This window comes from Tenrec ecaudatus, chromosome 2, assembly GCF_050624435.1.
Source record: "Tenrec ecaudatus isolate mTenEca1 chromosome 2, mTenEca1.hap1, whole genome shotgun sequence".
Taxonomy (NCBI): domain Eukaryota; kingdom Metazoa; phylum Chordata; class Mammalia; order Afrosoricida; family Tenrecidae; genus Tenrec; species Tenrec ecaudatus.
In genome coordinates, this window is record NC_134531.1 from 132,965,851 (window position 1) to 132,986,692 (window position 20,842).

At 46.0% G+C, this 20,842-nt stretch overlaps 1 protein-coding gene across 3 annotated transcripts in view; it reads right to left on the bottom strand.

Moving 5' to 3' along the window:
- Window positions 1-2,190: 2,190 nt before the first annotated feature.
- The window catches only part of FBN2 (fibrillin 2), a 247,901-nt gene continuing 229,249 nt past the window's right edge, over window positions 2,191-20,842 (bottom strand). For 2 of the 3 annotated variants that reach the window (XM_075541491.1, XM_075541490.1), the window contains 8 exons: window positions 20,548-20,673; window positions 18,581-18,703; window positions 17,129-17,245; window positions 15,232-15,360; window positions 13,335-13,454; window positions 7,994-8,225; window positions 6,582-6,753; window positions 2,191-4,155 (listed from right to left, as the gene is read on the bottom strand). In XM_075541491.1, coding sequence (XP_075397606.1) covers window positions 3,781-4,155; window positions 6,582-6,753; window positions 7,994-8,225; window positions 13,335-13,454; window positions 15,232-15,360; window positions 17,129-17,245; window positions 18,581-18,703; window positions 20,548-20,673 — 1,394 coding nt within the window. In that variant the 3' untranslated portion in view covers window positions 2,191-3,780. The remainder of the gene's footprint in view (window positions 4,156-6,581; window positions 6,754-7,993; window positions 8,226-13,334; window positions 13,455-15,231; window positions 15,361-17,128; window positions 17,246-18,580; window positions 18,704-20,547; window positions 20,674-20,842) is intronic. The other variant, XM_075541492.1, reaches the window with a different exon arrangement.

Sequence of the window (20,842 nt, forward strand, 5' to 3'; positions counted from 1 at the left end):
ATTCTCGGACTTCCTCAAGATGAGGTTAATTCTAAATGAAGGGTGTTGTTGCTCACCCTGCAAAGTTAAAGTCAAACCTGATTCCGGCTAACTTCAAATTACCATGCGTATACCGCACCAATAATAGATCCCAGATGAAACTCAACATGCACGGTAGATTTTAAAGGACACCCAGAGGCAAACATTTTTCTAGCTCCATGCAGCTAGACTCTGTTTGGCAAAGAACAACATTAAGATCAGCCAGACTATTTCCTTGCTTACTTGATTCGTGGATGTAAGAACAAGCATGCAAATTCTTCCTGCAGCCCTCCCCCACCCCATACACACACATCATTTATTATAGAACATGTGCAAAGCCCTTTCATGATAATATTGTTCCCTTAATTCAAGGTGTTATGTCCCAACTCCACAGCTGTCTCCTCTTCTATTGGCAATGTTTATGCCGCCTAAAGTGTTGGTGGCGAAGGTAGGTGACGAGTTTCAGATTGTGTAGGTCATCGATGACCATTTGCTTCCCATCTTTGATACAACACTGTCATTAATTCCCCTTCCAACCTTGACACTGTTTGGGGCAGTTCTTTGGGGTGCTCTCCAAAGTGATCAAAGGAACCTCATGTGGTCATACACCATGAACATAGCCCTCCTTTCATTCCAAGGATCAAGTTTTAGGGGTTGGAGATTGAGATTTACATGAGACAATCCAGGAACGCCCAGAGGGGGTTTCTGTGGGCCAAGGGCACCTGGCCCCACCTATCTCCAACAGAGCTCCCTGCCATTGCTCCTGCCTATCCTAAAAGGGCACACTGCGTGATTCTAGCACTAGGCTGGAAGGCTGTCATCTTGGGCAGCTTTCAGCAAATTCTTACACCTAGCATTGAATTCATTTCTACCAAACAATTCTGTTATTTTACCAGGCTGCCAAAGTGAGTTCAGGTTAAATACCTTATTCCCCCCTCTAACTCAAGAAACTTTTTAACATTTCAAGAAATTAGCACCTTTGGCTCATTTTTGGCGTGGCATTCACCTGGCCTGGAGGGCAGGCCTGGTGTGTGTGGCTGTACAGGGTTGTGGAGTTGACTCAGAGGGGATTCTGGTTATTCAGGAGGGCAGAAGAGAACCGCCCCAACTGGATTTCTTGTCTAGGCTGTAATCTGCTGGGAGTAAATGGCCAAGTCTTTCCTCCCGTAGAACCTGGTAGGTCCTCAGGATCTCCTTACTGAATGTTTAACCACTGCACCATCAGGACTCTCAGGCATTTAAAAATGTCGATTTGGGTCAAAGTGTCCAGAGAAAACAGGTTTTCCATTCCACCATTCCTGTTGTTTAGTGACATGGTGATCCCCCCTAGACGCTGCCCACTTCCTCCTCGTTTCCCATTGGTTGTTTCCCTGGATCCTGCTTTCCTACCCCCGTCCTGCCTTCTGAGCTTGAACCTGGCCAAAGGCTGCCCTCCTGATCGGCATGGCTGACTGCCCCAATGAATGCGTGCCTCCAGGTGTTACAGTTCACCTTATACTAGAGGCCCATCGGTCTGTCATCTGCTGTTTGGCTGGATGTTGAGTCATGGCAGTGAGTTCAGGTCCACCCTTCATGTTCCTAAGCATGTTTTCTTTAAAATTGGGATCACGAAAAATGACATGCTAGGAAAGAGCACTTAAAGATTCATTGACACTGAGTTGGTTAGGACTTAGGGTGACCCTCTAAATCAGAGTAACGCTGCTCCTGTGGATCTGTTTCTGAGCCGAATTCTTTAAGGGCGTGGAAAGCCTGATCTGTCTTCTGAGTTGTGGCGGGTGGCTTCACACTGCTGACCTGGGGGCCTGCAACCCAACACGTAGCCACTGCACTACCAGGGGCTCCGCAGGGCGGGGGACGGTGATCAAAATGCTTTCATGCAATGACCCACAGACCAAAGTCCACGTGGCTGAAGTGAAGAAATACTTTGATGTCTCCAGGTCGATGGGTCTAGGAGGCTCAGAATCTCTGTGCTGAACTGCTGCTCAATTTGATTAGGTCCTGCAATTGGAATATAACTTCGAATTCTCATTTTCAGTGGCACACCCTTCCCTCCTTAGTTTCCCAGAGTTAACGACATTCCCTTGGCTTCCTGTGAATGGGCCTGCCCCTGCAGCTGGCACTTCCAAACACTATGGCAGGGTTGTCGTCCCATAAAACTCACAGCCAGACAACTACCCCAAAATAAGCTTTATTGCAATAAAAGTGTCATATTTGATACATGAGACCTACTTAAAAAAACACCGCAACAAAAGACAAAACCAAAAACTGTTAAGTTTTTCCTCACAAACACTTGGTTACAAATTTACATGGTCTCTTTCAGTTATTAAAAACAAAACGAAACAAAACACTGCATATAACTGGTTATTACTCTTTGGTCAACAGAGGGGCGAGAGGAAGAAGCGGAGTCTGCATGTGCATCGGCCATCTCACGTGTGAGGTTTGGGACTGGTCCAGAACGGGGTGTCGGGGCGACACTGGCACATGCTCTTCTTAGCAAGTCCTGGTACAATAGCTCTTTAATTGACTACAGCAAACTAAACATCAATTCATTGTACAAACCTCTTCCATACACTAAGGGCCATGATAAAACGAGGCATATGGTGTTATAACTACTGTATTAATGAAAACTCTAAAAAAAGATGGACTTAAAAACAACAACAACAACGTATATTCCTTGGCTGCACTGCATGATTTGCTTGCACATATGGCAATCCTGAAACAGCTTGAACATAATAAATGCACCATGAATCTAAGACAGCACCAGATGCTACAGAGCGCCAGGTGTTCCTCTTGAGAGGAACGGCGTTTCTACAGCTGCCTACAGTACCACCAGCACGTAGAGCACCCTGGGTAAGAATGAGGTGTTGTGGGTAGCACATGCGGTTCTTGAGGTTCGGAGAAGGAAATACAGTACGGTTTGGCCTGCAAGCTAGCGGTCTCACAAGCAGTCAAGGTATTTTGCTACAGTGGTTGTGCTTCATCTTCCTGTGCCGGGAGGGTCTGGTGAGGTCAAACAGTGGTCACCAGGAGCTGCTCTGGCTTTGATCTCCTTTGCAAAGGATCGGATGGCATCCTGTGCTTTAAGAGCACTGATTACGCCCCCCATTCAGCTCTGGGAGCCTTTTCTTTCAAATCGTCAGATGTATACCAGTTGGATGATTGGCTGGAAGCCAACGGAAACATCCCTTGAATCGACTGAATTTGTCTGAAAAGCACCTCTAAAAGAAATAGCTCAAATTTATAAATCTAAAGAAAAACAAGCAAGTTTCCCTTTTTTTGTTTACATAGTTTGTTCATTTCTCCATATATTACTGCATTAAAAATAAATAAAAATCTATATTTTTTAATTAGCAACTATAGCAAAATACCCAAAGTGTTACAGACTGCTAACAGGTTACCAAAAAAAAGAAAAAAAGAGCTCACATTATTTTGTGCATTTAGTGCCATATGCTGATCTCTTGAACATTTAAGGTTTTCTTCTTCTTTTTCCTTTAATATATTTAAAGTGAAGTTATATAAAAATACAGTAACCACGACTTCCTCTGTACTCAAATCTTTGGCCGCACTAGCGTCTACATTCTCTCTCCCTGTGAGGTTCAGCATTCTCAAGTCTGAGCCAGGGAGGAGGATCGAAGGCAACGTGTTCGGTGTGTGTGTCTGTCTGTTTTTCTCTCCCCTCTTGGAAACAGTCACCGGCTTCTCAAACATGGCGGAGGGCTGGCAGGGCTGGGGTGTGCACCTGGAACCAAGTCTGTCGGGCGTTCAGTAGAGCTGAATCTGCAGCCTCATGCGCAGAGCCCCCCCCAGCTCTCCCAGGAGGTAGTCGTCCGCGTTGCTGTCTTCCAGTTTCTTTAACTCCTTCTTCTTGTACAGAGGGATGCTCGCGATGTCCAGTGTGTACGTGCCGGGCACGAGCTTCTTCTTGGCCGTGTGCACGTAGCTGAGCCCATTCCTGTGGTGGATGCGGAAGATACCGTCCTGGTTCCCGTGGGAGATGACGTAGCGGATGTGGTTGTTGAGCGGCTCAATGGCGGGCATGAGTTCGAGGATGTGCTCTTTGGAGCCGAGGCCGGAGAGGCTGAAGTTCATTTTCACGGGGCTGTCCATGTCCACGCTCTCTAGGCTGATCTGCTCAACCTGCAGAGAAAGAGCAAGAGACTATTTGGGAAGAGCTGCGGCAGCACAAGGAGAGGCCAGCAGCCGTCTGCTGCTGGGGTTACAGGCACACGAGCAGCTGCCGCCGCTGGCCCTTGCTTGCCGGCACGCTCCTTTGGGGCAGTGCTGGTGAAAGAGGCTATTGTGCATCCTGTCAGCTGGGATCACGGTCCCAGCTGCACGGAAGATGCCTTGTAAATCTTTAGGAGTTCGCACCCGCCTTTACGAGGTAATTGCAGCTACAGTGCTGAGCCTACAGAGAGCGTTCCCCTTTCAATGCTTTTGTTTGGTTTTGGCGAGTTTACAGCCTATCCTATTTACAAGGAAAAGACAATTTAGGGAAAGAATGTCATGTCTCTGCCTCAGCTATAAGGAAGAAGGTGACTCTTGTCCCACAACAGGGATGGACCCAGGGGAACCTTGGTTGTGAGGCTCACCTTCAATTTGGCAAGTCGACCAAGGCAAGAGGCCAACCCAGGGTGACTGACCAGCAAAGGTCCTTGGGGCTCGTTTGAAACTCAATGGGGCAGAGGCCCGATAAACAGTATCTGACTCTGTCAGAGTGACGGGAGGTTGAAGAATTGTATTCAGATGGTGAAAAAGGAAACCCCACTGCCATCGGGTTGATTCTCCCTCAGAAAGCCTCTGTAGGGTTTCTGAGGCTGCAGTTCTTTATGAGACATACAAGACAGCCTCATCGTTCTCCCTTGGATGGGGTGGTGGATTCGAACCACCAACTTTTCAATAGCAGTCCAAGTGCTTACCCCTCAGCAGCACCACCAAATAAGAGCTCCTTATTTATTTAGATAAGAGGGACCAAAAGAGGAAGAGGGAAAAAGCTGAACTACTGGGCCCACTGCGTAAGAATTTGGCTACGGCGGCTCAGAAGTGCATGTCCGCGGTGTTCAGACAGGTTCATGTCTTTCACAGTGGGAATGTATTATACGCAACACTTCGGCATGGATATTTCTACTGCATTGATATTTCTGAGTACTTGATGAATGGCTCAAAGGTCCTATATGAAAACGCCTATGTGGGTACCCTAGTCTGCTTACTGTAAATGTAACACAGGCTTGCTTGTTACTAAACTGCATGCTAGACTGTGTGACTAGAGAGGTCTCGTCGTATGGGAGAAGGCACAGGGGCCCTGCCAGCGGAACTGAGTCGCTCAATTCCTACAGCCTGTTAGTTGCTGGCTAGATTTCCCGGTGGCCGGATTTCTGGCAGTGATATTAACTGAGGAGAGTGGTGGCTGCTTAGCTCATGTGACCTGGGATGGTTGGGGTAAACCATTCAACGTGGATAACACGTCTCTGGATAAGAGATTTCTGAGCTTTCCTGAGCATGTGCTGTGTGTATGCCAGGTGCCACCTCCAGATACTTTACCTGTGCCAACTCACATACTACTGTATACACTCGAGTATAAGCCGAGTTTTCCAGCACATTTTTTAATCCAGTTTTTGTGGTAAAATTAGGTGCCTCGGCAGAAAATCAGGTTGGCTTATACTCGAGTATATGCGGTACTCCCTCTGTCAGCTTTTAGAGGTAGGTTTAATTGCTCCTCTTTTCCAGGTGAAGGGAAGTAAATGGATATTTACGTGACACACATCCTAAGTTGGGAAAGCACAGGCGTACGCTCAACACCAGGGCGGTCTGCAAACCATTCCTTTAACGCTGCGCAAAATATCAGGCAGCCCAGCTCTACGACCCCTTCGATAAATTACACGACAATACTTTCTTAAGGGGAAAATCACCATCTTACAAATTAGTCATGGAATTCGTGATCCTAGTTGGCTTACGTACTGAAAATAAGAATTGGCCTACTCTTCTGTTCTCTTTCTTTCGTAGTTATCTATTACTCTGCAGGTGCATAGATATTTCAATTTGATGTTATTTTGTCTAGTTTATATCTATGTATGCACATATGTCATTTCTCTCTACACATGTATATATGTATACAGCTATATAGCTATGTAGATAAAATTAGACAAACGTGTACGTGTGTGTACGTATATTAATTGGACAAATTAAAATTTCATTGTGCATCATTCCAAAATAACTGTTTCCTTGACGGGCACTTTAATGCGCTCTGGCACTTACCAAAACTAAAAAGGAAAAAAAAAGATCAGAAACTAGAATCCTAACGCCTTTCTCCCCAGTCCTTGTGTTAGAAGGAATAATTTAACTAGCTTCGTTTTGCCTTTCCCATGTTGTATCCATCAATTTTCTAGGCTGCCCTTCCGGGTAGTTTTAGTTTGCCGCAGCTCATAGCGACGGCCAAGGTTTCCTGCACAGCCTCCGTGACCCTCGGTTTCCTGCACAGCCTCCGTGACCCTCAGTTCCCTGTACAGCCTCCGTGACCCTCGACAGACGGCCTTTCAAGGCAAAATACAGTGAGATCGACTCACAGCAGCTGCAGCAGGTTCCTGAACACTTCTCCGCTGCCGGCCTTCTTTCTTGGGGTAACCGTTGATCTTGCATTCATAGCATGCTTCCGGAGACAGAGCGTTTTCCTCATCGACCTCCGTATCCAGCGAAAGGTACTGCCCTTTGTTGAATCCCATTCCTGAGACACAGTGGCTATTTGCAGAGGGAAGCCAAGGTACGTTAGACTTTATCACAGATTTTGACAACCGTTTTCTAGCGAGAGAGCAGACATAATAAAATAACAACAGCGAAAAGCAAACATTAGGAAAAACAACCCCAAGGTTTTTTCTGCTCAATATAAGATTCTTCCCTGATTTAGAAAGAGCAAAATTCAGAGGGAGTCCTAGGTTCCTCTGGTTTTCGATCTGACCGGCCCGCTAGAGGTGCAATAGTCAGCTCAAGAGGATAAAGGCAGAGGGTCAATTTCTAAAAAGAAACGTTTGGTTCTCAAGCTTGAAGTATGTGTTGGAGCCCTGTGATTTTCGGAAGTCAAACTTTTGGTTAGTGAAAAAGGCAGACGGTTAGTTCAGAATGACCCTTGTCCAGACTGCACCTTTTAAGGGCTGGCTCCCTGCCTCTGAACATACGGTCCCTGCGGCCTCAGTACCTGCCTTACACACAGTTCCTTTCGAGGGCTCCTTCTGAGGCGGGGGCCCTGGCTGTGTGGTGCCCGTGTGATGGAGAGACCACATGAAGGGGCCAGTACACCGAAGTCACAGCAGATACAACCTGACATGCTTACATTTGTGAAAATGCAGTCAGCGTGAAGCCTGGGAGTCAGGTAGAGGGGAGCCACACTAGGCAGGTCCTGCCTCTGCAGTATAACAGGTCTATACTCCACCGGTGTGGAGTTAATCCCAACATAGACTAATCCTAGAGGACAGGCAAAGCTGTTCCTTAGGGTTTCTTTCAGAGATTATAGTAAGTCTTTACCGGAACAGCCGGCTTCAGCTTTCTCCCAAGGAGTACCTGGTGTTGGAACTGTTGACTCTTTAGTTAGCAAGTCAGTACCGAACCCACTGCCTCATCAAGGCCCGCTCATAGGAGCAAAACGAGGGACAAATTCCTTACGAACAACTGGGCTAGCATCTGCCAAAATCAGTACAGGTAATTGGGATGAGGCCATTTCCAATTCTCTCGCGCTACCCAGTTAGCGACGGCAACCTGCAAGCTGACGTGATTCGATCAACCCAGGCCTTCACAAAGGAGAAAACACGAGACAGGCCAAGTTGTTTGCTGGCCTCAAAGGAGAAAATTCTAGTCCAAGGAACGGCCTTTCTTGACTTTGATTCCATGCCGTAGAGGTTGTAATCAATCCTCTGGCTAGCTGGGGCTTTTAAACCTTTTACCTTTCCTGCTGGGTAGGTCAGCAGGGCTGACGGGGCTGCCTTACCCTTGTCCCACTCTGTAGTAGCCCGGCGGACAGCCGCAGAGGTAACCCCCTTCCGTGTTGGAGCAGCCGTAATTGCACGGGTTCTTGGAGGATGAGCATTCGTTCACATCGTGGCAGGCACTGGAGAACTGGTCGAAGGAGAAGCCCGAGGGGCAGGCACACTTGTAGCTCCCCAGTGTGTTGTAGCAGGAGGCTGAGCCACAGGCACTTGGATTGGAACATTCGTTCTCATCTATGAAAAGACAGGAGAAAACCCTTCTTAGATTGGTAACGTGGTCAGCGTGCCAAGAGCCAGTCTCAAAGCAAATGTGACTCTACAGGACAACGATTAATGCTGTGCTTGGGGGGGAGGGAGGGGGAAGCTTCAGAATGTTTGTGGAAAAATGTCATTATTTTTAAATTCCATTTTCCATGAACTTTGTGAAGCCCCCTGATATTAAAAATGAATCCTACCCCCCCAACGCTATAATCTTTTTGTTTTTCAACTTGATGGGTGATTTCCAAAGGGAATTAAAAACCAAACCCTAACACTATACCGCTCCTTCAATTATCTCAATTATGTTTTAAAAACCTTCCCCCTCCCCTATTATAGTCTACGTCTGCCATATTTCTGAACAGTATTGACACCATCCGCAACCTGTGAGGACAGACGCTGCAGTTGCCCAGGCAGATCCACAGAGACCGAAAACAGATGAGTGGTGGCTAGGGGATGGGACCAAAGTGCTAATGATTATGTTTTTTTTGGGGGGGGGGAGGTGGGGTAGGGGTAGGTGATGAAAACATACTGGGACTATACAGCGTTATTTGCCCAACCTTGTGAGGATACATTACAAATCCATGCACTCAACACTTTTAGAGCGGGTGGTGTGTGTGTGTGTGTGTGCGCGTGCGTGCGCGCGTGCTATGACATGTGAATTTCCCTCTCAAGTTTCCCAGGGCTTGCCTGACATATGGGAGGAAGTATATATATATGTATATGAATACAAACCCGAGAGAGAAGAATGGAAAGAAACACCAGTAAACATCAGAGCTCCTGCTAACCCCCAGGAGGTTGTACCTGCTTGTTCGTGCAGACCATGCCTTGTCGAGAGGTGTGCGGGCAGCCACCAGCCGTTGGGTAGCTTTTGCTGTTCAGTAACGAACACTGTATTACAAAGGCCTGGCAGCAGGGTCCCTATGGGTTACGCTTTCCATTGCTATTCATGTTGGTAGGCTCAGGGCCTGAGTGTGCATGGAGCTTTGGAGATCACAGTTTTGCACTTAACCGCCTGGTTGATGTATCACATGTGATGTGTCTCCTGTGGGCTTTATTTTAATCCAAATTTCACCCTGGGTACAAATCACATCTGTTCCATGGAATTTTTCAAATTCCTGCGACCCCATATGGAGCCCAGCATGTCTGTTTACCTAATATATGACCAGTATATGTTTCAGCCCATGTGGGGGATAGGATTTGTGGGGACCCACAGGTCAAAGGGCACCGCCTATCTGCAGTAGCTCAGTATGGTTATGGGAGATCAGATGGAATCCCAGGAAAGAGGGCTTCCGGACAGGAAATTAAACCCAATCAAGCCTAAGAAGGTAGTTATTGAAGAAGGTAGATGATCCTGAGGTACATGTTTGTACTGTGATTCCACTTTCAGACCTGAGTCAGCTCTGGGAAGGGCCGCACTCTTCATCACCCACTATGAAGTGACCTCTGATGGCCTAATCTGGGAACCGTCTCAGTCTTCAAGAGCTGGGGAGCAAGTGCTTAAGGAAGCTCTTGGTAAATGGGCCACGTGTGGCACAAATACACAACCACTGTTTTATTTTGATGTACGGCAGACTTGGGATTCCGCCTCTGGGGCTCGTCGGCTTTCATAATTAAATGTGACTTTTAGGTGCAGCATTCTGCCCCTACCAGGGAATCTCAATCGGATTATAGCTTAATAAATGGATCCCATCATGAATACACCATGTGACATTGTGGCATTACGAGACAAGGTCAAGGAATGAAGTAAATCACCTTTAAGCCACACGACTTACAGAAATATTCGAAAGCATGTAATGTTTCGGGAAGCCATGAATATTTATATTTCATATTTATGGGCTATAAGTGTACATCATGGTAACATGTTATGGACCGACGAGATCTCGCTTTCATTCTGCGCTCTTCTGTCTGACACGCATTTTAAATGACTGAGGCCTCACGGTGTCAGCATCACTTTCAAAGCTCACAGAAACAACTGGCGGTGAGGGGACATTAGGCGACCACAGCACTCTAGCTCCGTGAGTGTGCAGGGGTAGGGGACAAGCTCAGGGATTCTGACCAAAATGGAAAGTAAACAATTGAAAATAGCAGTCATCTCTCCGGCAGGGAAACAAAAACTATGTCATAAGAGGCAAAGCCTCTGCCGCTTAATAGATTTAAACCCTTTTCTCAATATTAATATTGACAGAGAACTCTCACCGTCCTTCATCTGACAGTGCTGCTCATGACAATGAAGAGCCCTGGGGTGTAGCAGGGTAGTCCCTGGCTGCTAAGCCCAAGGTCAGCAGGCCAAACCCAGGAGGAGAAAGCGAGGCTGTTTCTGTGTACGTGACAATGGCGTCAGGAGCACCGGGCCTCGGAGTCAGAATCAGCTCAGGTACTGGGTTTGGTTTCAGGTCTCAAGAGCACTGCAGTTTTACAATGGAAACTTAATGGAGTTATCTAGGGAGTTTCATAGTTGTGATTCCACCAGTAGGAGCTTCTGTTCATTTCTCAGAATACTTCGCTGTGTTTGCCCCTAATGCATGCGGATTCTTGGTATGTGTAGCGACAAGTGAGAGTGAATTGTGGTCCTTTCACTTTCAAGGCCGACTGAGTCTTGTTCTGCGAGCTAACTTGTTGATTGTCTTAGTCCCTAGTGGCTTGCTCTGTTCTCTCTCTGTTAAGTGGGGTGGTGAGTAGCCACTGAGCTGATTCTGATTCAGGAGCACCCCCTGGAGTCCTTTGGTGGTGCAAAGAGCCTGACTATTGGACTGCACGGCTAGTGGTTCGAATCCACAGAGCGATGCCGCAGCTGACAGGCCTGGCGATTTGTTTCTGTGGGGCAGTTTGTTCTCTGGGGGCACAATATCACTGGAGACTCCCGGGGGAGCTGACAGGCTTCAAGGGAAAAAAAAACACCTCAAACCCCCCAACTAGGAATTTGATCAGAGCATTTTCTTGGAGGTGAGCTTGACACCTCAGTACTGCACAGAAGATTCACGAACCTCTGAACTAGACCCTAAGTCCCTGTTGTGTCTCACCCAAGGGCCTGCTACATGGAGGCATCGGTTTAGCAGAGCCTGGAGGTGACGGCCATCTGCCGATGCAACAATGTCGCTGGGACTTTGAATCCCACGTTCTTCAGTCTATATGGCTCTCTCCTTGTGAGAGCTCACGCCACCTCCGGCTGGGTCCTTTGTCAGCTCTGGGAGAGGGGCTGCTGCCCTAAAATGCCTACCCCGCGGCCCCACAAAGGGAAACGGGACAGACTGTACCTCAAAGCAAATCCAAACTCACTGCAGTTCGTTCTGATTCAGAGACCCCATGAAGACAGGGGGGAGGAGCCCCATCAGGCTTCCCAGGACGTCAGTCTTTATGGATGCCGACGGCCACCTTTTTTTCTCTGACAGAGTATGGCTGGGCTAGCGGGTTCTAACCACTGGCCTGTTGGCTGGCAGCCAAGTCTCCTACGGCAGTGGCACCATGCAACTTCTGGAAGAGCCCTCCCCCCTTTCTTTGAGGTCAGCCCACTCCACGCCCAGCCTCTGAAGCTGCTGGCAGTCCCCACAGCTATGCTGCACGAGACGCGAGACGTACACAACAACCCACACTCTCGGAAAGGGAAACCTCAGAAACACAGTTGCCAGTTCACACACATTCCCAGTTTTACCAGTGCAGCGTTTTAAAAACAATTGTCTTTTAATCTTCAATAATTTGAAATATTAGAGAATTAGACTTATGCCTCAAGTTCTATTGTTTGAGAAGCCTTGAAGTCCACCGACCAAGTGGCGGGCCTCTATTTTGTAGACATCACATAATAATAAAATCGCTTTGCATCATTTCAATTGCCATCTGTAAAGTACTATTTTGCCTACAGTCTAAAGGTTGTGCGGGCACTTTGCTTCTGCTATTGAATCCATACAATCAGAGGCCTGAGGATTTTTTTCTCTATGAAGAGAAAAAAGCAAATTAAACTTAAGATTTTTTTTTACTAAATGCCTCCACTCATTGTTTTGATAATTCTTTAAAACTTTGTCTTTTCTACTGCTTGTCGCGTGTTTGTGTGTATGTGTATGTGTGTGTGTGTTTCCCCACTACGAGTGTGTCGAAGGGTGTCCTTGACCAGAGCCAGGGGCTACAGCATCGCTGTGACCGTCACAGAGTGAGTTTCCCGCTTTAAACATTTAACTCAGTGTTTTTCGTCCCAGTTCGCTGTTTATATTAGAATTTTCTCTTGAGATCACCAAAGAGAAAATTAATTAATGTAGCAGATCACTCACAGTAACACATTTGAAAGTTCACTGGAGAGGCACAGGAAGCCCCCTGCCCTCTCTCTGCAGGACTGTGGCCCCCTCCCGCTCAGCTCTAATGTCTAATGTCCTTGTCACAGACTGGGTGATGGGACCACAAAAACGCATTCACACTGAGTCAAGAAATAAGCCATATGCTAAACAGGTCAACTTGTTATGCAAGCAGAGAATAATGTTTCTTTTGATGCCTAGCTCCTGAAATGGAGAACTGTGTGGATATTAGCAATGCAAGGAACAGAAGGGAGTGCCCATGGGCTTCCTTTTAAATGTCCATCCTCTGCCTAGAATTGTCAACTTGCTGTAATTAGGTATTTTTTTCTGTCTACAAACTCTTCCTGTCCTTCACCAAACCCATGGGTCTGGAGAGCAGATGGACTGTCCTCACTAAGGAAGTCTATCTCGACTCTCGTCTACATTTCGATCATGGGATGGGTGGACCAATCTAGTCATGCCAAATGACTGATGACAAAGCAGTTGACCTTGGCCAGTGAAAGTCACCATTCCTGACACTATCTTCAGAAACGGAAAACGGCTCTCGGCAGCACAAGCCCCAGACTATAAAAGCTCTAGCGAGCGGGCCCTTTGGGTACTTCGGAGAACGTTTTCTTCTTAGACATGTTCACAGTGCCTGGTGTAGGGTGTGTGTCCCTGGGGTCAACCTTCAGTGTTTTCTTTTAAAGTTTCAGCATTCCACAATGAACACACTGGAAGTTCAACCTCTGCACGATTGGCTTTTGTTGTTGTTGTTGACTTTAGGTTGGGAAAAGCAGACTCCGAAGAGTGACTGCGGGCTCACCAACACACTGATTCCACTGGTAGTGCTGAATATAGCCTTGCGGGCAACCGCAGCGGTAGCCCCCCAGGATGTTCTGGCAGCCATGTTGGCACCGATGGTTTCCATCGCACTCATCAACATCTGTGAAAAACAAGCCCAGCAAAAGCTTCACGTCAACTTTCTCCACTTCAGCATTTCAAAAACAGCACGGGTGACTGTTATCAGGAGAGCACACACATGTGTACAGAAAGCTGTGACCCCCCCCCCCAGCCCAAGTCACATGGGGATTAGCCAGTGGGGGTATAAAGCGTGGTTCTGGGAAAAGAAACCACCTCGTCCTTGTGCTACCCAGCACCATGTCGTGTCAAGTGTTCTAAATAACATCTTCATTTCAACACATCTCCCGTCGCAGCAAGCACAAATGTAGCGCCCTTGAGCTTGATGCACTTCATATGGTTGGTACCTTCTCCTTGGTATTAAGTGATATAAATATATTTGCATTGCACAAGGGAGTGACATGTGATCTTCAATTTGGGTCAGACACAGTATATAGCCATCCCTAGATTGTACAATTGTCTTGCACAGAGCTTTCGGTTTTATTGCCACTCAGAACTGATTAGATGCAAATCCCTCTTAAGTATTTGGAAATGTTATTTTTAGACCAGATGTACTGTTGTTACACATATGGAATAATTTCTTTGTTCATTGATGTATATGCTTTTGGAATGAAAACTGGGGCTTTGAAATCTACCCCTAAGGAGTGAAATATAATTGGCATGTCTGATGCATGTGCAGCACATGTATATGGATAATTAATAAACAGTATCTTATGCAGATGGTCCTAAGCTGAATGTACACGTGGCAAGCAGCTGTAGATTTAGGATACTTTGAAGGTCTTAATAACATCAAATATAAAATAAAATTAAAGTAAAAAAATAAGTCTTTCCTGGGCTGAAAAGACATTATCGAGGTCCCATAATTCCAATGAAGCAAAGTAAACACTGTCTTTGATTTAGATAAAGAATCATGTTAAGTCTAAGAATGATGAATTCAGGGACGGTTGACCTACAAAGCCCTCAAATTGCGAATGGAAACGCTATTTAAAAATCTAAAGGAAATTACATAGACCCACAATCTCTGCCAGGAATCTTTTCTAACCGATACCAATCTTCATACCTGTATTTTATCATAGGCTAGCAGATGCTGAAGGCCCATATGATAATTTATTGGTTTCAAGCAGATTCTTAATTTGGTTCCATTTACAGTTCCCTGGAACTTACAGAAAATATCAATTGCAGTGGAGATTTTATAGGAAATACCCTTGCAGGGAAGGGAGGGAAGCAGGAATCTTGGCCCATGTAAAAGGGAAAGAACCGTTCGTTTTCACCATGTCTTTCGATCTCTATAATGATAAGTTCTCTTTTTCCACTTAATTTTTACACATTGAGACGTGGAACAAAAATGCACTTTAAAGGTTTTTTGGTGTATTTTTCACCCCTGGTATGCTCATACACTGCTGTAACCATGCTACAAACCATATTAGGCACTGAATTCTTAGAATTACCTTAAAAGTAATTCATAATCTTAACTTTTTCTTTCAGTCTCTTTTGTTATTGTTGTGAAGCTACACCCCTAGATCTCTACTGACAAAACATTTTTTTCATATAAGTGGATTCAAAGCGACTGCCTTAGTGCTTGATTGACTAAGAAAGAACAGAAGTTTGGCCTCATCATTAAATGGTGCCTCTAAAAATGATATATGGGCACTTCAGACTAAAAGTCAACCGCTAGGCCATATTCCATTAAATTAATTTTTTGGGGGGGTGTTTGTTTCTTAGTTTCTCACTTAATAGTTTACAAATTGAAAAATCTGTAAGTAGCTATACGGCCTTAAGGATTTCTGAGCAAATAAACTCACCTTCACAGTTCAGCCCACTGGCATCCAGAGAGAAGCCACGTTGGCATTCGCAGCTGAAGCTGCCCGGGGTGTTCTGGCAGATTCCCTTCGCGCCACACAGCGCAGGCTGGGACCCACACTCGTTGTTGTCTAGGGAAGCACCAAGGAAGGAGAGCGTCAGACTTTCCAGTGACGCCATGGCCTTCACTCACCGGGGGAAGTAAGACTCCAAGTGTGAAAGCTTCAGCTTCAGGGTCTGAGGGCAGCATTTGCGGCAAGCTTATGCCACGATCCACTGTCAACGTTAAGAGCCAAAGTGCGACGACAACAGTATTGCAAGTGACTTGAAATCAGGACACAGAAGCATGTTGGGGCAACTGTGGACATGATTTAAAAGTTTAAATCACACAGACTAGAAGGCTCCTGATATGTGTGTCTTGTAACATTAAAAAAAAATTCTCCAGGAGGCTAGCATGTCATAAATTAGAGTAGGCCTTTACCAGCACTTTATTTTACACACGATTATATTTAGAACGCAATATAGAAGAATATGTCTATAGTGCATGTGACTGCAATGTATATAAACTTTTTTTCATTTGAATATTGTCTCTATTTAAAAACAAAAAACAGAGGCACTACTACTGTATATCTTTATTGTTGGCAACTTTTCCTAGATCAGTAAGCATGAGGTCACTGCCATCAAGTCCACTGTGACAGGACAGGGTAGAACTGCCCCTCTGGGTTTCTGGGACTAAATCTTTATAGGAGTTGGGGAGTAGAAAGCCTCCTCTTTCTTCTGAGAAGCGGCTGGTGTTTTCAAACTGCTGACCCTGCAGTTAGCAGCCCAGGTGTAACCCACTGTGCGACTAGGACTCCCTAAATATGAGGTACCGGTGCTCAGATTTTTGTTTTTGTTATTTGCCATTGAGTTGGCTCTCAGGGCAACCTTGATACGTGTAACAGAATGAAACATGGCAAAGTTCTGGGCCACCTTCCTGGTCACTGGTATGTAGCAGCCCATCTGTAGTTCCTTTCAATGTGCGTGCGTGTGTGTGTGCGTGTGTGTGTGTGTGTATGTGTGTGTGTGTTGGGGGGGCTCACTTTCCAACACAAGAAAATCAGAAAAACTTACTGCCATCAAGTCGATGCAGGCGCCTAGCACCTTTATAGGACAGGGTGGAACGGCTCCATTAAGCTTCCAAGACTGTATTTATGGGAGCAGAGAGCCCCTTCTTTCTCCTACTGTGGCAGTTACAGAATCTCGTGTCAATTTGAGAGGATTAACCTTTCCATCGAGATATAACCAGTGAGGTCTCTGTGGGGGCAGGACCCTCTCCTGAGAAGTCTGGTAACTCTGGTATTTCTTCCTTGGAGGTGGAAGACGCATTCTCTCTTTGAATCCACTGGCCTGTGATGGTCCTGCATTTGGCATCATTGCATGTATCTCGTGAGTCTGAAGAGGACTTTATAGAATGGTATCGGACATATGGACTAACATCAGACTTATGGGCTTGGACGGGATTGGGTTGGGATGTTTTCTTAATGTACAATTCCTCTTTACATAAAACTCTCTCACACACGTGTGTCTGTGGATTTGTTTCTCTAGCCCACCCTGACTGACACACCTAGGGAGTGGCTGGCCGGTGATCTCCAGCTGCTGACGTTGTGGTTTGCAGCCACTTGGAAACCACGACACCTCCAGGGCTAAATGCTACCTCCCCCCCCCCCACCCCACCCCACATACTCCCTGTTTCCCTGCTCCAGGTTCTCCAAGGTTTTCATTGCTTAAGTTTCAGAAGTAGCTTGCCAGGCTTTTCTCCCTAGTACTGGGACATCATTCTGTCATTTTAAATGTAAATTAAGAAAAAAAAGAATCAACCAGAAGCCCATAGCATTCCAATTGGGGATTATGGCTTACCAATACAAGCCGTGTGGTGCTGTGTGAAACCAGGTGGACATTTACAGGTAAATCCCCCCAGGGTGTTCACACAGAGGAACTGGCAGTTGTGCTGTTTGGTCTGACATTCATCGAGGTCTGAAATTATGAAAGAGAAGCCAGTGAAAATCACCTGCTCAGCTGCCGGGACGCTCACCCCTTCTGCTGAAGCCACAGGAAAACAACGCCGATGGGCGTATTTTGGTGGGAACTAGTATAGTTTTCCAGACACATTTGGTGAGCAGTCTCATCTCAAACATGTGAGTGGTGCACATGCTAAAGCTTTGTTCTTTTTGTAAAATTAAGAAATTGAATAGCTGAATAATAGGAGTTTCCATAAACTTCTCAAAACTAAGGTCCAAAGTTTACATAATTCTGGCATTGACTGCAGTTTTGCAGGGTCACTTATTCAGACCCGTGAAAGAGAACATGGACTTGACAAAGACCCTACCGCCAACACTGAGTCAGAGTCTCCCCGTCCGTCACAAAAACCAGAGGGGGCACAAACATGGCACACGTGATTCTAGTCCTAGACGGGGTTGAGTCTGACGTCCAGTAAGAGAAGACTCAATATCAGAGTTGGGCCATATTGAAACCCAGGGCAAGAAAATGTATTTAAAAGAAATTTACCAGGCAAATAAGATGGACTCATTTGTTGCTAGCTTAAATATATTCTGATTGTAGTTATTTATAGACAATCTGCTGTTAAGTTGACTCCCATCTGTTTAGAGAACAGGTACAAAGGAAGGGCTTTACTCGTTGTTATTTTAATTTTCTGTATTTCCTGGAAGCAAAACCTAATTTTATTTCAAACAATTATTTCAAAAATATAATTAGGAATTTCCTTGGTTTATTTGATAATGATGTGGCTTACTGTAAAACTGAATATAGGAGTATGGCATTAAAGCGAGTTTAGAATATACCTGAGCTTAATAATTTGCCAATTTAACATTGACAAAAGAATTACGTGTTCTTTTTCAGTGTTCTGCAGTACAAATGTGACACAGATAAAGAAAATCTCCGGCACCGAATCACTGCCGCGATTGCATCCTCACTCAGAGGAACCCTACAGGACAGGCCAGGCCTGGCGCTCCGAGACTAATTCTGGGGGCGGAGAGCTCCCCTTTCTCCTGCGGGGCACCTGGGGGCTTGAGCTTCCCCAGCTCGGCGCGTAGCCGTCCATGCCACCAGGGCGTCCTTGTAATTATTTTTTCAACAACTCTTTCCTGACAAAACTTTGGCCTTGTTTGGCTTTACTGATTCATTTGTGTTGCTTGCTTTAGGAAGCAACTTACGGTAGAACTTTGCTCTGAATCTCTCTGCCTTCCCCACTGGTCCTTCGGTACATTTTCCACGAGTCATAGATTCTCTTAACATTCGAGGCCGAGAGAACCAAGCTAGGCCCGGAGCACAATTGCCAAGTGCTACGCTCACCTTTGCAGGTCTTTCCATCCTCCTGTAGGACATAGCCCCGTGGACAAGAGCACTGGTAACTTCCTTCTGTGTTCTTGCAGATGAAGTTGCATGGTTTGGGGGACTGGGAACATTCATCTAGATCTAAGCAAAAATGATTTGCTGATTAATTTCAGGTTAAAAGAAATAACCAGTTCCTTTCTTGCCTCCATCCCGAAGCCAACGCAACCCAGCGCAATCAGGTTGACCTGGACTCATAGCGACTTAACACGACTGAGAGCACGGCTCCTGGCCGTTCCAAGGCTGCCGTTCTGTGCAGGAGCAGACAGACTCCTCGTTCTACCACAGAATGGCTGGTGTGTTCGTACTGCTGACCTTGGGGTTAGCATCCTACGGCTTAGTTATTTTTGCTTTCCCTTTGCCAGCTTTAAAAAGGAAAGCAATCAGAGAAAAATGATGCCTTGAATAATTTTGCCTAAAGTAATAATATAGTCTACTTTGTGGGTCAGTCTATGGTCCTAGTGTGAATATGACGATATTTAGACAAATGTCTCCATTAAAAGAAAGCTCCCATACATTCTTTACATTATCCGTTGGTGTACAGGAGAATCGCTAGCTCATCATACACTAATCGCTTGTCATTGAGTTGTCATCCTCATGCATTTCGCAGGAGAACTGAGCTCCGTAAGGTGTCTAGTGACTTCATCTTTTGCAAGTTCATCATCTGACCTTTCTTCTAAGGCCCTTCTGGGTGGATGATAAGCACCAACCTTTTCATTAGTAGCTAAATGTGTTAGCCACTTGTGCCCACCAGGGTCTACTACTGAACTTGAAAAGAACTGTTAGTTTCTTTAACACTTGAATGTGGTTGATGTTCCTGTAACCAACTCTCCTCACTGATGTTCCCCTAACCTTCTTCTTGGATCACAGACCGAGCTGGAAGTCTTTTACTTGCTCCTTTAGATCCATTCTTCACTCTGCTTTCGAATCAGGAGGCCAATCTGGATGGACTCCGGCAGCAAGAGAGCTTGCCCTTTGCCTTCTGGTTGGCCCCGATTCCCCTCCTCCCTCCCCCAAGGCGGGCACAGGCTGTTGTGTCACCTGACCAGGGATTATAGCTCCTCGTAAGGCTGTCCTCTGTACACAGCTTTCCACTTCTCGAGGTTCCAATAACCTCTCCTTCCTTTCTAACTACCAATCCCAAGTCAAAAGGCATCTCACTCTATCTTCTCTTGCCTGTCAAACTTTGTGGCACTATGATGATTTGCATGGTGCTGTTCTGCTGGAAGTTATGACACAGCTATGTCAAATACTAGCAGGATCACCCGGGTTGGCAGGTTTCAATAGAACTTTCACACTAAACCAGACTAGGAAAATGCACCTGGTGGATCTACTTGGGGGGGTGGGGAGGGGATGATCTGTCAATGAAAGCCTTATAGATAGCAGGGGAAGACTGACTGATAGAGTGCCAGAAGATGAGCCCCTTAGGTTGGAACACACTCACAGAGATAATGAGGATGGGTACTCTCTGATCCGCTGTACCCAGAGTTGCTATGATACCGTAGTCAGACTGCTTTGCAAGTGGACATTTCATATGGTGCCTAACTAGTCTGCTTTAGGTCAAGCAACAAAGACAAAAGGTGATGAGGAATAAGCACACAATAAGAAATTTTCATCATTCGTCAAAAATATGTCAAATAAGCTTTTATCTTATGCATCACAGTAACAATCTATAAGCCTTTTTATAATTTTTATGAAAGTTCCTCTGCTTGAAGAGGCTTTCTTGATTAACTGAACACTGTTTTCCATGATACTGGCCAAGAGAGAACTGCTCTGCTACTAAGAACCGCATGACTGGCAGGCACCACAGCATTTTCTACATCTGGGACATGTCAGAGCTTCCAACGACAGTCCCCGAACAGGACGTGACGTGACTAGTATGAGCTAGTGGTTGACACAACCTCAGATGCCAAAGGGCTTCGCCTTACCAACACAGGAGGTGCCACTGAGGTCTGTGGTGTAGCCAACCTTGCAGAAGCAGCGGAACGAGCCCATGGTGTTGATGCACTGACCATTGGTGCAGAGGTTTGGCATGACTTTACACTCATCGATATCTGCGGGTCAAGAGAACAAGATGCAAGTGTATGAAACTGCTTGGGAACCCAGAGAAGTAACTGAGATGAGCTGCCGATGAACCAACTAACACGCACACGATGATACTAACAGGGCGACCTTTCCTCATTGGGGAGACACATCAATATGGAAGGGAGAGAAAATTTATTT